At 40.4% G+C, this 17,327-nt stretch overlaps 1 protein-coding gene across 24 annotated transcripts in view; it reads left to right on the forward strand.

The window, feature by feature from the left end:
* Positions 1–17,327, forward strand: part of NSUN6 (NOP2/Sun RNA methyltransferase 6) — an 89,341-nt gene that overhangs the window by 26,666 nt on the left and 45,348 nt on the right. For all 24 annotated transcript variants that reach the window (XR_015139560.1, XR_015139562.1, XR_015139563.1 and 21 more), the window contains 2 exons: positions 787–896; positions 1,787–1,940. Coding sequence is in view for 8 of the 24 variants with exons in the window: in XM_086334132.1 (XP_086190258.1) it covers positions 787–896; positions 1,787–1,940 (264 nt within the window). In the remaining 16 variants the exon portion in view is untranslated. The remainder of the gene's footprint in view (positions 1–786; positions 897–1,786; positions 1,941–17,327) is intronic.

The raw sequence follows: 17,327 nt of genomic DNA on the forward strand, positions 1-17,327 counted from the left end.
GCTGTATACTTGAAACTTACTCAGCATTGTAAATTAACTGTACTTCAGTATAGAAAAAAATATTGGCTATATTCCCTGTATCATAGACTCTTGTAGGTTATTTTAAACATAATAGTTTGTTCCTGTTAATCCCCGACTCCTGTCTTGCCCCACCCAATCTCCCTCTCCTGACTAATTTGTTCCCTGTATCTGTAAGTCGGTTTCTTTCTTGTATTTATTAGTTGTATTTGATGAAGCAATTTTTTATGCCACTTACTACCTTGCACCAAGATTTTCTTCTCAAGTGCCCATCCTCATTGTAATTAAAAAAATAAGCCCAGACTTTATTATTTACTTTTGGCTGCACCGTGTCTTTGTTGCTGCCTGTGGGCTTTCTCTGGTTGCGGCCAGCAGGGACTCCTCTCCGGCTGTGTGTGTGCTTCTCATGGTGGTGGCTTCTCTTGTTGCAGAACACGTGCTCTAGGGCGTGGGTTTGGTAGTTGTGGCGCAAGGGCTTAAGTTGCCCCACGGCATGTGGAATCTTCCCGGATCAGGGATGGAACCCACGTCCCCCTGTGTTGGCAGGTGGAGTCTCAACCGCTGGACCACCAGTGAAGTCCTTTGTAGTTTTAAAGAAATTATCTCTTGTGTATTGATCTTCTTTCTTCCACCTTTTCCTCATTTATTCATTTGGAATAATGAAGACTAAAGAGGTTATTTATTTAGGGTTAGTTTGAAACCCTGAAAAGGTTGGTTGACGTTGGAGATGCATCGTTCTTTACACTTGAACTCCTTTTGCTTCTGTAGGAAGAATATAAAACAACAGACTTGTGAAGTCATCGTTGGGGCCCAGTGTGGCAGTGCTGTGTTACGAGGAGCCCATGTCTATGTCCCTGGAATCGTATCAGCCTCAAAATGTGAGTATACTGTTCAGGTTTCTCTGTAAAATAGCCGCTAACATTTATGTGTATCATCAAATTGAAAATTCATTAAATCCTCACTCAGATACATTTCAAATTTGCTTTAACAAAGATCTTTGCTAAGTTGTGCATTTAGTATAGCCTGTTGAAGTGTGTATCTGAGAAGGACTAACGAATCAGGCATCCGTACGTGGGTTTTCTGCCCATTTCTTTTATTCCCTTTGAGGGCATTTGTGATGATGTTAGAGGATCATGACTGATAAAAAGAGTGGAAGATGTCAGTGAAATTTTGTTTTCCATTCTTTACTCAATTGTGCTGAAACTTCAGGCTGCTGAACTGTCATTTGCAGGGGAAACATTCCAAGTCTGGAATCTTAATATTGGGATGAAATGAAATATCAGTATTCTTAATTTACTCTTCTAAGGAATGTTAGATTTGAGGAAAATAATTGAAATAGAAGATACCTTTCCTTTTCTGCTCAGCTAAAGGCTTCCAACTGAGGTTGGATGTTTGCTGTTTTTTTTTTCTTGACCCTCGCAAGGCATGTAGGATATTAGTTCCCAGATTGGGGGTTGAACAGATGTCCCTTGTATTAGGAGTCTTAACCACTGGACAGCCAGGGAAGTCCCTGAGGTTGGATGTTTCGAAGACTCTTCTGCATCTTTGTTTTCCTAGGGAAAAAAATAGATTTATTGTTGTCAAACATTTGAAAGTAAACAGTTGTATTTTCTGTCAGAAGTTATAGTGAGACCATGAGCCAGGTTAGACTGCTTCATGTCCACTACTGATGCCCCTAGGCTTCCCCAGTCTTAAAGCTTGAAGAATTTTCACGGTTCTGCCAAAGAACAGTTATGTCAGTGTAATATGACTTTCTTCTTTTCTCTAGTTATGAAAGGTGGAGATGATGTTTCCGTATACTCTGACATTAAAGGCAAATGTAAGAAAGGAGCCAAAGAATTTGATGGAACAAAAATATTTCTTGGAAATGGGATTTCTGAACTAAGCCGCAAAGAGATCTTCAGTGGGCTGCCTGAACTGAAGTATGTCAGCAACTGTTGTTTTGGGGAAAATAAGCATCCTTTTTGTGGTTTAAAGAAAGTGTAAAATAATGTAAAAATATGTATAATTGCATTATATGTCTAATTTTTTTGTTATAAGTTCAATTGGAAAATACTTGTTTAGCACATACTCCCATTTTTTTGGGTGGGGGGAAATATGCTTTTAGTTAAAAGCATAAATGCTCACATTAAGGAGTCTCTTAAGTTGAAAAGTTTTGCATCTTTGTTAACATTATTTATCTTGATAAAGGATGAGTTAGATGGCCTCTCCAGATAATAGTCTGTGTGAGAAAAGCTTATCGTTTTAATATTAAAAAAAAAAATTTTAACTAAAAAATTTACCAGAAAGGCAGTACTGATGTGAATACTTGTGGTTAAAAATTAATGTTTGGATTTACTCACACCTAACTTTTATTATTTTTTAAATTAAAACAATGTATTTATTTATTCCCACGCTGGGTCTTCGTTGTGGTGCCCGGGCTTCTCTTGTTGAGGAGCACCGGCTCTCAGCGCAGGGGCTTCAGCAGTTGTAGCCTCGGGCTGCAGAGCACAGGCTCCGTAGTGGTGGCGCATGGGCTTAGTTGCTCTGCGGCATGTGGGATCTTCTCAGATGAAGGATCGAATCTGTGTCCCCGGCATTGGCAGGTGGTTTCTTATCCCCTGGGCCACCAGGGAAATCCTGCTCACCTGAATTAGAACAAGTTAGTGTAAAATCATCTCTGGTTGCTACAAGTGAAAGTGAAAGTCACTCAGTCACGTCCAACTCTTTGCGACCCCATGGACTATACAGTCCATGGAATTCTCCAGGCCAGAATACTGGAGTGGGTAGCCTTTCCCTTCTCCAGGGGATCTTCCCAACCCAGGGATTGAACCCCTGTCTCCCACATTACAGGAGGATTCTTTCCTAGCTGAGCCACCAGGGAAGCCCAAGAATACTGGAGTGGGTAGCCTATCCCTGCCAGCGGATCTTCCCAACCCAGAAATCGAACCAGGGTCTCCTGCATTGCAGGTGGATTCTTTACTAGCAGGCGCTAAGCAAGTTAAATCTGTGTATAATCCAGTTTCTTTTAATTTTTAAAATCGAAATACAGTTGATTTACAGTGTTCATTTCTACTGTACAGCAAAGTGACTCAGATATATATATGTACATATTCTTTTTTATATTCTTTTCCATTATGTTTATTACAGGATATTGAATGTAGTTAGTTCCCTATGCTATACAGAAGGACCTTGCTGTTTATCCATCCTGTATATAAAACTTATATCTCTTAATCCTAAACTCCCAATCCACCTCTTGCCCCAACTCCCCCTTGGAAACCACAAGTCTGTGAGTCTGTTTCTGTTTTGTAGGTAGGTTCATTTGTGTCTTTATTATTGCTTAGTGTTTTCAGGCTGTTTCAGAAATTCTATAGACAGCTCTGTTACTACAAAGTTGACAGCTAATGGAGACACACTGAAAGCTGTGAATTTATTCAGCTAAAAGAGAGCCACTTACCTGATTCCTGGGACAGTTTTTCATATTTCAGCAATTTGAATTTATAGTTGATATTAATTCTTCTAAAGACATCGGCTATTCCCTCCATCCAGAGGTGGCAGTACTTTCCAGATGACCAAGAACAAATAAATTCTTCATCTTGGAAGTGCTTCTGAATATGAAGATTATGCATACATCGATGTGTTAATCTTTGGGTCTGTAATAGGGAGTTGATAGTTTGACTGCTTCCTTTAGTTTGTCATAGGTGGTACACATTTCATCTTATTTGATGTGGTGGTTCCAGTAATTGAGTCCACAGACTTCTGAGTACTGTTCTCTTTTTTGGTAGGAGTAGAATGTAGCCATCTTTCAAGAAACTGTTGATTTTTAGAAAAAATTCTTAATTTTTTTTGGAGTATAAGAATATTTACAATGTTGCATTAGTTATAAACGTACAGAAATGTGATTTAGTTCATATATCTATTTTTTGGATTATTTTCCCATATAGATTATTACAGAGTATTCAGTAGAGTTCCTTATACCCTATAGTAGGTCCTTGTTGATTATCTGTTTTATATATAGTTCAGTTCAGTTGCTCAGTCGTGTCTGACTCTTTGTGACCCCATGAACCACAGCACGCCAGGCCTCCCTGTCCATCACCAACTCCTGGAGTCCACCCAAACCTGTGTCCATTGAGTCAGTGATGCCACCCAACCATCTCATCCTCTGTCGTCCCCTTCTCCTCCTGCCCTCAATCTTTGCCAGCATCAGGGTCTTTTCAAATGAGTCAGCACTTCAGGTGGCCAAAGTATTGGAGTTTCAGCTTCAACATCAGTCCTTCCAGTGAACACCCAGGACTGATCTCCTTTAGGATGGACTGGTTGGATCCCCTTGCAGTCCAAGGGACTCTCAAGAGTCTTTTTCAACACCGCAGTTCAAAAGCATCAATACTTTGGCACTCAGCTTTCTTTATAGTCCAACTCTCACATCCACACATGACCACTGGAAAAACCATAGCCTTGACTAGACAGACCTCTGTTGACAAAGTAATGTCTCTGCTTTTTAATATGCTGTTTAGGTTGGTCATAACTTTCCTTCCAAGGAGTAAGCTACTTTTAATTTCATGGCTGCAGTCACCATCTGCAGTGATTTTGGAGCCCAGAAAAATAAAGTCAGCCACCATTTCCACTGTTTCCCCATCTATTTGCCATGAAGTGATGGGACCAGATGCCATGATCTTCGTTTTCTGAATGTTGAGTTTCACGCCAACTTTTTCACTCTCTTTCACTTTCATCAAGAGGCTCTTTAGTTGTTTTTGACTTTCTGCCATAAGGGTGGTGTCATCTGCATATCTGAGGTTTTTGCTACTTGTCCCCACAGTCTTGATTCCAGCTTGTTAATTCCAGCCTCCAATCTGTCCCTCCCTGTTGTCCTTCCCCCTGGTAACCATATTTGTTCTCTAAGTCTGTAAGTCTGTTTCTGTTTTGTAAATATGTTCATTTGTATCATTTTTTTTTAGATTCCGCATATAAGTAATACCATATGATATTTGTCTTTTGTCTGACTTAGTATGATAATCTCTAGGTTCATTCATGTTCTTGCAAGTAGCATTATTTCATTCCTTTTTATGACTAATATTCCATTACACACACACACACACACACACACACACACACACACAGCACATCTTTATCCATTTCTCTGTTGATGGACATTTAGGTGCTTCCATGGTGACTGCAGCCATGAAATTAAAAGATGCTTACTCCTTGGAAGGAAAGTTATGACCAACCTAAATAGCATATTCAAAAGCAGAGACATTACTTTGCCAACAAAGGTTCGTCTAGTCAAGGCTATGGTTTTTCCTGTGGTCATGTATGGATGTGAGAGTTGGACTATGAAAAAGGCTGAGCGCCGAAGAATTGATGCTTCTGAACTGTGGTGTTGGAGAAGACTCTTGAGAGTCCCTTGGACTGCAAGGAGATCCAACCAGTCCATTCTGAAGGACATCAGCCCTGGGATTTCTTTGGAAGGAATGATGCTGAGGCTGAAACTCCAGTACTTTGGCCACCTCATGCGAAGAGTTGACTCATTGGAAAAGACTCTGATGCTGGGAGGGATTGGGGGCAGGAGGAGAAGGGGACGACAGAGGATGAGATGGCTGGATGGCATCACGGACTTGATGGACGTGAGTCTGAGTGAACTCCAGGAGTTGGTGATGAACAGGGAGGCCTGGCGTGCTGCGATTCATGGGGTCGCAAAGAGTCGGACACGACTGAGCGACTGATCTGATCTGATGTCTGGACTGTTATGAACTGTGCTGCAATAGATATGGGGGTGCATGTATCTTTTCAAAATATGATTTTCTTCAGATATTATGCCCAGGAATGGGATTTTTAGATCACATGGTGGCTCTATTTTTAGTTTGTTTTTTTAAGAATTTTTATTTAGTATTGGGGTATAGCTGATTAACAATGTTGTGATGGTTTCAGGTGAACAACAGAGGGACTCAGCCATGGATATACATGTATCCATTCTCCCCCAGACCCCGCCTCCCATTCAGGCTGCCACTTAACACGGAGCAGAGTTCTGTGTGATACTCAATAGGTCCTTGTGGTTATCCATTTTAAATGCGTACATGGCCACCAATCTCCCTAACTATTCCTCCCCGCCAACAATCATAAGTTCATTTTTTAAGTCTGTGAGTCTCTTTCTGTTTTGTATCATTTTTTTTTAGATTCTACATAAAAGACATGCATATGGTAATTCTTCTCTGTCCGACTTCCCTCAGTATGACACTCTCTAGGTCCATCCATGTTGCTTCAAATGGCATTATTTCATTCATTTTAATGGCTGAGTAATATTCCATTGTATATATGTAACACATTTTCTTTATCAGTTCTTCTGTTGATGGACATTTAGGTTGCTTCCACGTCTTGGTCATTGTAAACAGTGCTGCAGTGAACATTATTGAGCATGTATCTTTTTGAAATATGATTTTCTTTGGATATATGCTCAGGAGAGGGATCGCTTTATGTGGTGGCTCTATTTTTAGTTTTTTAAGGAACCTCCATACTGTTCTCCAAATTGCACCAACTTACATTCCCACCAACAGTGTAGGTAGGAGGGTTCCCTTTTTTCCGCACCCTCTACAGCATTTATTGTTTGTAGACTTTTTGATAATGACCATTCTGACCTGTGTGAGGTGATAACTCATTGTAGTTTTGATTTGCAGTTCTCAAATAATTAGTGATGTTGAACGTCTTCTTATGAGCTGTTTGGCCATCCGCATGTCTTTGGAGAAATGTCTGTTTAGATCTTTCCATTTTTTGATTGGGTTGTTTGATTTTTTGATACAGAACTACATGAGCTGTTTGTATACTTTGGAGATTAGTTGCATCTTTTTCTCCCATTTTGTTGGTTGTCTTTTTGTTTTGTTTATGGTTTCCTTTGCTGTGCAAAAACTTTTGGATTTATTTAGGTCCCATTTGTTTGTTTTTGTTTTATTTTCATTACTCTAGATGGTGGATTCAAAAAACTATTGCTGTGATTTATGTAAAAGAGTGTTCTGCCTATGTTTTTCTCTATAGAGTTTTGTAGTATCCAGCCTTACCTTTAAGTCTTTAATCTGTTTTGAGTTTATTTTTGTATATGGTGTTAAATATATTCTAATTTCATTCTTTTACATGCTGCTGTCCAGTTTTCTCAGAACCACTTATTGAAAAGACTGTCTTTTCCCCATTATATATAGTCTTGCCTCCTTTGTCATAGATTAATTGACCAGAGGTGTTTGGATTTATTTCTGGGCTTTATGCCCTGTTCCATTGATCTGTAAGTCTGCCTTTGTGCCAGTATGAGACTGTTTGGATGACTGTAGCTTTGTAGTATAGCTTGAAGCCAGGGTGTCTGATTCCTCTGGTTCTGTTTTTCTTTCTCAAGATTGCTTTGGCTATTCAGGGTCTTTTGTGTTTTCTGCACAGATTTTAAAAATATATATATGTATTTACTTACATATTTATTTAGCTCACTAGGTCTTAGTTGTGGCATTCAGGTTCTAGTTCCCTGACAAGGGATTGAACCTAGGCTCCCTGCATTGGGAGCATGGAGTCTTAGCCACCGGACCATCAGGGAAGTCCCTGCATACAAATTTAAAAAATTTATTGTTCTAGTTCTTTGAAAAGGAATTGCATTGAACCTGTAGATTGCCTTTGGTAGTTATTTTGAAAATATGTTGAAAATATTTCCAACCCAAGAACATGGTATATCTTTCCATCTGTTAGTGTCATCTTCGATTTCTTTCATCAGTGTCTTATAGATTTCAGAGTACAGGTCTTTTGCCTCCTTCAGTTCAGTTCAGTTCTGTCACTCAGTCATGTCTGACTCTTTGCGACCCCATGAATCACAGCAAGCCAGGCCTCCCTGTCCATCACCAACTCCCGGAGTTCACTGAGACTCACGTCCATCGAATCAGTGATGCCTTCCTGCCATCTCATCCTCTGTCGTCCCCTTCTCCTCCTGCCCCCAATAGTTTATTCTTAGGTATTTTATTCTTTTTGATGCAGTGGTAAATGGGATCATTTCCTTCTCTTTATGATCTTTTGTTTTTAGTGCATAGGAATGTAAGAGATTTCTGTATATTTATTTGGTACCCTGTAACCTTACTGAATTCATTGATAAGCTCTAATAGTTTTTGGTAGCATCTTTAGGATTTTCTGTGTATAGTATTATGTCATCTGCAGTAATAGTTTTCTTTTCCAATCTGGATTCCTTTTATTTCTTTTGGTTCTCTGATTGCCATGGCTAGGACTTCAAAAACTGTGTTGAATAAAAGTGATGAGTGGGACATCTTCTCTTGTTCCTAATCTTAGAGGAAATGCTTTCAGCTTTTCATTGTTGAGAACGATGTTAGCTGGAGGTTTGTCACATGTGGCCTTTGTTATGTTGAAGTATGTTCCCTCTGTGCCTACTTGCTGAAGAGTTTTCATCACAAATGGGTGTTGAATTTTGTCAAAAACTTTTTCTGCATCTACAGAGACAATCATGTTTTTTATTCAGTTTGTTAATGTGTGTGTCACACTTATTGATTTACAGATATTGAAAAATCCTTGCATCCCTGGGATAAATCCCACTTGATTATGGTGTATGATCCTTTTAATGTATTGTTGCATTTGGTTTGCTAGTATTTTGTTCAGGATTTTTGTATCTATGTTTATCAGTGATATTGGCCTGTAATTTTCCTTTTTTGTGTGGAATCTTTGGTTTTGGTATCAGGGTGACAGTGGCCTCAGAGAAGTTTGGGAGGGTGCCTTCCTCAGTAATTTTTGGAAATAATTTCATAAGGATAGGTGTTAAGTCTTTTCTAAACATTTGATAAAATTCACCTATGTAACCTTTTAGTCCTGGACTTTGTTTTTTGGAAGTTTTTCTATTTTTAAGTTTTGCCTGTGCTGGGTCTTCACTGCTGTGTGTGGGTTTTCTCTTGTTGCAAAGAGTGGGGCTACTCTCCAGTTGCAGTGCACGGGTTTCTTGTTGCAGTGGCTTCTCTTGTCGTGGAACACAGGCTCTAGGCGCTCTGGCTTCAGTAGTTTTGGCTTGCTGGCCCTAGGCTGTGTGGGCTTCAGTAGTTGTGGCGCAGGGGCTCACTGGTTGTGGCTTGCGGGCCCTGGAGCATGCAGGCTTTAGTTGCTGTGGCTTGCAGGCTCTAGAGCATGGACTCAGTATTTGTGGCAGATGGGCTTAGTTGCTCCGTGGCTTGTGAAATCTTCCCAGATCAGGGATTGAACCTCTGCATTGGCGGGCGGATTCTCATCCATTGTGCCCGTAGGGAAGTCCCGTTGGGAGTGTTTTAATCACAGTTTCAGTTTCATTACTTGTGACTGGTCTCTTCTCATATTTTCTATTTCTTCCTGGTTCAGTTTTGGGAGAGTGTTCATTTCTAAGAATTTGTTCATTTCTTCCAGGTTGTCCATTTTATTGGCATATAGCTGTTTGTAGTAGTCTCTTGTGATACTTTGTATTTCTGTGGTGTCCATTGCAACTTCCCCTTTTTCATTTCTAATTTTATTGATCTGAGCTTTCTTCCTCTGTTTCTTGATAAATCTGGCTAAAGGTTTTTCGATTTTGTTCATCTTTTCAAACATACGTTTATCTTTTAGTTTCATTGATCTTTTCTGTTGTTTTCTTCATTTCCATTTCATGTATTTCTGCTCTGATCTTTATGATTTTCTCTTTGATTTCTTCAGTGATCCACTGGCGGTTTAGTAGCATATTGTTTAGCTGCTGTGTGTGTGTGTGTTTTTTTTTCTTATAATTTATTTCTAATCTCATAGTATTGTGGTTGGAAAAAATGCTTGATATGATTTGAATTTTCTTACATTTTCCCAGGCTTGATCTGTGGCCCGAGATGTGATCTATCTTGGAGAATATTCATGTGCACTTAAAAAGAAGGTGTATTCTGCTAGTTTCAGATAGAATCTGCTATGAACATAAATAAGTCCATCTGGTCTAATGTGTCAATTAAGGCCTATTTTTTCTTATTTTCTGTGTGGATGACCTATCTATTGATGAAATCTGTGTTAGAGTCTACCAGTATTGTTGTGTTATTGTCAGTTTCTTCTTTTATGGCTGTTAGCTTTTGCCTTAAATGTTGAGGTGCTCCTATGTTGGATGCGTGTATATTTACAATTGTTGCATCTTCTTGGATTGATGCCTTGATTATTACGTAAAGTCCTTATTACTTGTAATAATTTTTATTTTAAAGTCTATTTTGTCTGACATTAGTGTTGCTACTCCAGCTTTTTTTTGATTTCCATTTTTGTGGAATACTTTTTTTTCATCCCCTTACTTTCAGTCTATATGAGTCCCTAAATCTGAAGTGGTTCTCTTATAGGCTGCATATATATGAATTTTGTTCTTGTATCCATTCACCCAGTCTCTGTCTTTTGGTTGGAACATTTAATCCAGTTACATGTAAGATAATGATTGATATGTATATATTTTTATTTCCATTCTGCTAATTGTTTTGGATTTGTTTTTGTAGGTCTTTTTCTTTCCCTTCTTCTTTCGTTCTCTTCTGTTGTGATTTGATGACCAAGTCTTCAGGGTATGTTTTGATTGCTTTTTCTTTTGTGTGTGTGTATATGCAATAGAAAATTTTTGGTTTATGTTTCCCGTGAGGTTTTGATACAGCAGTTTATATGTATTTACAAGATTGTTTTAAGTTGCTGATCTCCTAATTTCCAGTGGATTGTCAATATCCTGCATTTTACTCTTCTTACAGTTGCTGGTTTTGACATCATATTTGTGTATGGATTATTTCCTACCTTTACTGTATATTTGCCTTTACTGGTGAGCTTTCCCATTCACAATTTTCTTGTTTCTAGGGTGGCCTTGTCTTTTCCCTCCAGAGAAGTTCCTTTGACATTTGTTGTAAAGCTGGTTTGGGGGTGCTGAATTCTCTTAGCTTTTGCTTGTCTGTGAAGCTTTTGATTTCTTTGTCGAATCTGAATGAGAGCCTTGCTGAGCAGAGTATTCTTGTAGTAAGATTTTCCTTTCATTGCTTTAAATGTATTGTGCAGAAGCCCTCTGGCCTGCAGAGTTTCTGCTGAATAATCTGACAATCTTATGGGAAAACCCTTATCTTTTATTTGTTGCTTTTCCCTTGTTGATTTTAGTGTTTTGTTTTTAATTTTTGTCAGTTTGATTAATATACATCTTGGCTTTTCCTCCTTGGATTTATCCAGTGTGGTATTCTGCACTTCCTGGACTTAGGTGACTGTTTCCTTTCCCATGTTAGGGAATTTTCAGTTTTTATCTCTTCAAATATTTTCTCAGGCCCATTCTCTCTTTTCTTTCTGAGATCCCTGTAATGTGAATGTAGGTGCTTTTTGATGTTGTCCCAGAGGTCTCTAGACTGCCCACATTTCTTTTCATTCTTTTTTCTATATTCTGTTCCACAGCAGTGCTTTCCAGCATTCTGTCTTCCAGCTCATTTATCTGTTCTTTGTCCTCATTTATTCTGCTATTGATTCCTTCTAGTGCATTTTTCATTTCAGTTATTATATTTCCAATGCTGTTTGTTGTTTAAATCTTCCAGGTGTTTATTAAACATTTCTTGTATCTTTTTGCTCTGTGCCTCCATGCTTTTTTGAGATCTTGGATCATCTTTACTGTCATTTCTGTAATTCTTTTTCTGTCTCCTCTTCACTTAGCTGTTTTCCTGGTGTTTTATCTCATTCCTTCGTCTGGAACGTATTTGTCTGCTGTCTCATTTTATCTAACTTTCTGTTTTCTGTTACACAGACTGCAGGATTATAGTTCCTCTTTCTTCTGGTGTCTGCCCCTAGGTGGGTGTGGCTGGTCTAAGGGGCTTGTGCAGACTTCCTAGTGGGAGGGACTGGTGCCTGCCCACTGCTGGGTGGAACTGGGTCTTGTCCCTCTGGTGGGCAGGGCTTTTCAAGGGGTATGTGTTCAGGAAGACTTTGAAGTGTGGTGATGAGTGGGACTGTGTTTTTGCCCTGTTGGTTGGTTGGCCTGAGCTTCCCAACACTAGATCCTAAGGGATATATTGGGCGGGACTGGGCCTTGGTGCCAGTGAATACTCCCCAGCACCCCTGCCACCAGTGTCCTTTCCCCACAGTGAGCTACAGGTTCCCCTCGCCTCCCCAGGAGACCCTCCAAGACCAGCAGGTAGGTCTGGCCCAGGGTCCTATGAGGTCACTCCTTTTCCAACTGGGTCCCAGGGCACATAAGACCTGTGTGTCCTCTGGGGCATTTGTTTCCCCTAGTCCTATGACATTCCTGTGATCAAGCCCTGCTGGCCTTCAAAGCCAAATGCTCTGGGGTCTCATCTGCCTGATGCCAGACCCCCAGCCTGAGGAGCCTGACATGGGCTCAGAACTCACTCTCCGAGTGCATGGGAGAACCTCTGTGATCCTGTTATTTTCCAGTTTCTGGGTCATCCATCCATCTGGTCATTCATCCATCCGGGTACAGGGTTTGATTGCATTATGAATGCATCCCTTCTGCAATCTTGTTGTGGCCTCTTCTTTGTCTTTGGAAGTTGAACATCTTTATTGGTGGGTTCTGGTTCTGGTTTGTTGATGGTTGTTCAGTATTCAGTTGTGATTTTGGTGTTTTCGTGAGAGGAGGTGAGCTCAGGTCCTTCTGTTCCACCATCTTGTCAGGAAATCAAGAAGCTGTTGATTTTTAAACTCAGCTTTCTGTTAGGATTTCTTTGTCTGCCTATGTGAAAAAAAGCATGCTTCTACAACAAAGAAATGCTGCATTTATATACTGCTTATATTCTTTTTAAACTTTAGAACCAACTTCACTAATAGTATATTTGAACATTCAGTTAGTGAATTTGTGTCCATTGGTTTCTTGAATGCAAGTTGTGTCGAATCATCCATAGGCTCAGATTGATTAATATACCAACAGATTGTTTATGAGATCTTATATTTTGCATTATTATATGGAGGTACATTGTACAGAAATAGTTTTAAAGGGAAAGAGTAAACTCATACATGAGCAATAACTGGCTAAAATTATTCTTTTTCATGTTATTTTCAATTAAATACTATACAGATGGATACTTTTTTGCTGGTAGGTGTGGTCAGGAGGAGATAGTCAAAGGGGAACCAGATCCTGAAGTACAGGTGGGACCTGAGTTAGGATGGCAAGTATATGTTAGTTTCAGTATTTTCCAGAGGACTGGAGTCCTACAGGTCAGAGTCATTTGAATTACAGAGGAGTGATCATTCAGAGCATGCAGTATGGGTCTAGACTCTGGGGGTTGGGGCAAGGTGTTGATCAAGGTAAGTGCCCAGTTGTCTCAAGGAAGAACTGACTTTTGAATATGAGGCAGTGATGTTTCAAGTCTTTGTATTTTCTGCTAAGGGGAAGGAACCATTTAATTTAAAAGTGGTTTGATTTAATCCTGATTGGAGCAAGGACTAGAGTTTTAACTCTGAGTGAAGGTGCAGATTTGGAAAAACCAAGTGTTAAACAGACGAGTGAGGGTAAAGGCACGGGATGAAGAAGAAAAGGAGTTAACCTTTGTTGTCAGACCCACCGCAGTGACAGTCATGAATATCTACTGAAATTATGTCACTCTTACAGGGCAGCATAAACTTACTCTGCTGTGGCAGAAGAAGAAATACATAGGGAATTACCTGGCAGTCCAGTGGTTTGGATTCCATGCTTCTTCCATTGCAGAGGCCTGGGTTTGCTCCCTGGTACGGGAACTAAGATCCTGGGAACTAAGTGCCACTCAGTTCAGTTCAGTTCAATTGTTCAGTCGTGTCCGACTTTTTGCGACCCCGTGAACCGCAGCATGCCAGGCCTCCCTGTCCAGCAGCAACTCCCGGAGTCCACCCAAACCCATGTCCATCGAGTCCATGATGCAATCCAACCATCTCATCCTCTGTCGTCCCCTTCTCCTCCTGCCCTCAATCTTTCCCAGCATCAGGGTCTTTTCTAATGAGTCAGCTCTTCGTATCAGGTGGCCAAAGTATTGGAGTATCAGCTTCAACATCAGTCCCTCCAATGAACACCCAGGACGGATCTCCTTTAGGATGGACGGGTTGGATCTCCTTGCAGTCAAAGAGACTCTCAAGAGTCTTCTCCAACACCACTATTCAAAAGCAACAATTCTGCACTCAGCTTTCTTTATAGTCCAACTCTCACATCCATACATGACCACTGGAAAAACCATAGCCTTGACTAGATGGACCTTTGCTGGCAAAGTAATGTCTCTGCTTTTTAATATGCTGTCTAGGTTGATCATAACTTTCCTTCCAAGGAGTAAGCGTCTTTTAGTTTCATGGCTGCAGTCACCATCTGCAGTGATTTTGGAGCCCAGAAAAATAAAGTCTGACACTGTTTCCACTGTTTCCCCATCTATTTCCCATGAAGTGGTGGGACCAGATGCCATGATCTTAGTTTTCTGAATGTTGAGCTTTAAGCCAACTTTTTCACTTTCCTCTTTCACTTTCATCAAGAGGCTCTTTGGTTCTTCTTCACTTTCTGCCATAAGGGTATGCACTTTCTGCATATCTGAGGTTATTGATATTTCTCCTGGAAATCTTGATTCCAGCTTGTGCTTCCTCCATCCCAGCGTTTCTCATGATGTACTCTGCATAGAAGTTAAATAAGCAGGGTGACAATATACAGCCTTGACGTACTCCTTTTTCTATTTGGAACCAGTCTGTTGTTCATGTCCAGTTCTAACTGTTGCTTCCTCACCTGTATACAGGTTTCTCGAGGCAGGTCAGGTAGTCCCATCTCTTGCCATCTCTTTCAGAATTTCCGCAGTTTTTTGTGATCCACACAGTCAAAGGCTTTGGCATAGTCAATAAAGCAGAAATAGATGTTTTTCTGGAAATCTCTTTCTTTTTCCATGATCCAGTGGATGTTGGCAGTTTGATCTCTGGTTCCTCTGCCTTTTCTAAAACCAGCTTGAACATCTGGAAGTTCACAGTTCATGTATTGCACAAGCCTGGCTTGGAGAATTTTGAGCATTACTTTACTAGCGTGTGAGATGAGTGCAATTGTGTGGTAGTTTGAACATTCTTTGGGATTGCCTTTCTTTGGGATTGGAATGAAAACTGACCTTTCCAGTCCTGTGGCCACTGCTGAGTTTTCCAAATTTGCTGACATATTGAGTGCAGCACTTTGACAGCATCATCTTTTAGGGTTTGAAATAGCTCAACTGGAATTCCATCACCTCCACTAGCTTTGTTTGTAGTGATGCTTCCTAAGCATCACCTGACTTCGCATTCCAGGATGTCCGGCTCTAGGTGAGTTTGAGTGATCACACCTTCGTGATAATCTGGGTCGTGAAGATCTTTTTTGTACAGTTCTTTTGTGTATTCTTGCCACCTCTTCTTAATATCTTCTGCTTCTGTTAGGTCCATACCATTTCTGTCCTTTATCGAGCCCATCTTTGCATGAAATGTTCCCTTGATATCTCTAATTTTCTTGAAGAGATCTCTAGTCTTTCCCATTCTATTGTTTTCCTCTATTTCTTTGCATTGATTGCTGAGGAAGGCTTTCTTATCTCTCCTTGCTATTCTTTGGAACTCTGCATTCAAATGGGTATATCTTTCCTTTTCTTCTTTGCTTTTCACTTCCCTTCTTTTCACAGCTATTTGTAAGGCCTCCTCAGACAGCCATTTTGCTTTTTTGCATTTCTTTTTCTTGGGGATGGTCTTGATCTCTGTCTCCTGTACAACGTCACGAACCTCATTCCATAGTTCATCAGGCACTCTGTCTATCTGATTTAGTCCCTTAAATCTATTTCTCACTTCCACTGTATAGTCATAAGGGATTTGATTTAGGTCATACCTGAATGGTCTAGTGGTTTCCCCCACTTTCTTCAATCTAAGTCTGAATTTGGCAATAAGGAATTTATGATCTGAGCCACAGTCTGTTCCCAGTCTTGTTTTTGCTGACCGTATAGAGCTTCTCCATCTTTGGCTGCAAAGGATATAATCAGTCTGATTTTGATGTCGACCATCTGGTGATATCCATGTGTAGAGTCTTCTCTTGTGTTATTGGAAGAGGGTGTTTGCTATGACCAGTGCATTCTCTTGGCAGAACTCTGTTAGTCTTTGCCCTGCTTCATTCCGTATTCCAAGGCCAAATTTGCCAATTACTCCAGGTGTTTCTTGACTTCCTACTTTTGCATTCCAGTCCCCTATAATGAAAAGGGCATCTTTTTTGGGTGTTAGCTCTAGAAGGTCTTGTAGGTCTTCATAGAACCGTTAAACTTCAGCTTCTTCAGTGTTACTGATCAGGGCATAGACTTTGGTTACTGTGATATTGAATGGTTTGCCTTGGAAACGAACAGAGATCATTCTGTCGTTTTTGAGATTGCATTCAAGTACTTCATTTCGGACTCTCTTGTTGACTATGATGGCTACTTCATTTCTTCTAAGGGATTCCTGCCCACAGTAGTAGATATAATGGTCATCTGAGTTAAATTCACCCATTCCAGTCCATCTTAGTTCACTGATTCCTAGAATGTCAATGTTCACTCTTGCCATCTCCTGTTTGACCATTTCCAATTTGCCTTGATTCATGGACCTAACATTCCAGGTTCCTATGCAATATTGCTCTTTACAGCATCGAATCTTGCTTGTATCACCAGTCCCATCCACAACTGGGTGTTGTTTTTGCTTTGGCTCCATCCCTTCATTCTTTCTGTAGTTATTTCTCTGCTGATCTCCAGTAGCATATTGGGCACCTACTGACCTGGGGAGTTCATCTTTTAATGTCCTATCTTTTTGCCTTTTCATACCGTTCATGGGGTTCTTGAGGCAAGAATACTGAAGTGGTTTGCCCTTCCCTTCTCCCGTAGACCACGTTCTGTCAGACCTCTCCACCATGAGCCGTCTGTCTTGGGTGGCTGTACATGGCATGGCTCAGTTTCATTGAGTTAGAGAAAGAAGGCTGTGGTCTGTGTGATCAGATTGGCTAGTTGTTCACATGCCACTGGAGGTTGCCAAAAAAAAACAGTATATAAAAAATTTGATCTTTGTCCTAGGTTCCTGACAACTTGCTCCTAAAACCTGTGGAATCTTAGGAGTGATAAGAGTGTTTTTGTATCCCCTCCAGACAGCTATATCCCCATAAAGAATGGGGGCTGTTTGCCAAAGCAGCTAAGTGTGTGATTAGAAGGTTGGCACTTACAAGTGCCTTTGCTGTATCTCTGGGGAAGAAAAAGGGACTGGAGATTGAACTAAGCACCAGTGACCAGTGATTTAATTGGTCTAGTGTATGTAATGAAACTGGGCTTCCCGAGTCGCTCAGTGGTAAAGAATCGCCTGCCAGTGCAGGAGACATGGGTTCAATCCCTGGGTTGGGAAGATCCGCTGGAGAGGGAAAGGGCAACTCA

The sequence above is a fragment of the Bos grunniens genome, chromosome 13, assembly GCF_055505025.1.
Source record: "Bos grunniens cultivar Pamir isolate PY7600 chromosome 13, Bosgru_T2T1.0, whole genome shotgun sequence".
Classification (NCBI taxonomy): domain Eukaryota; kingdom Metazoa; phylum Chordata; class Mammalia; order Artiodactyla; family Bovidae; genus Bos; species Bos grunniens.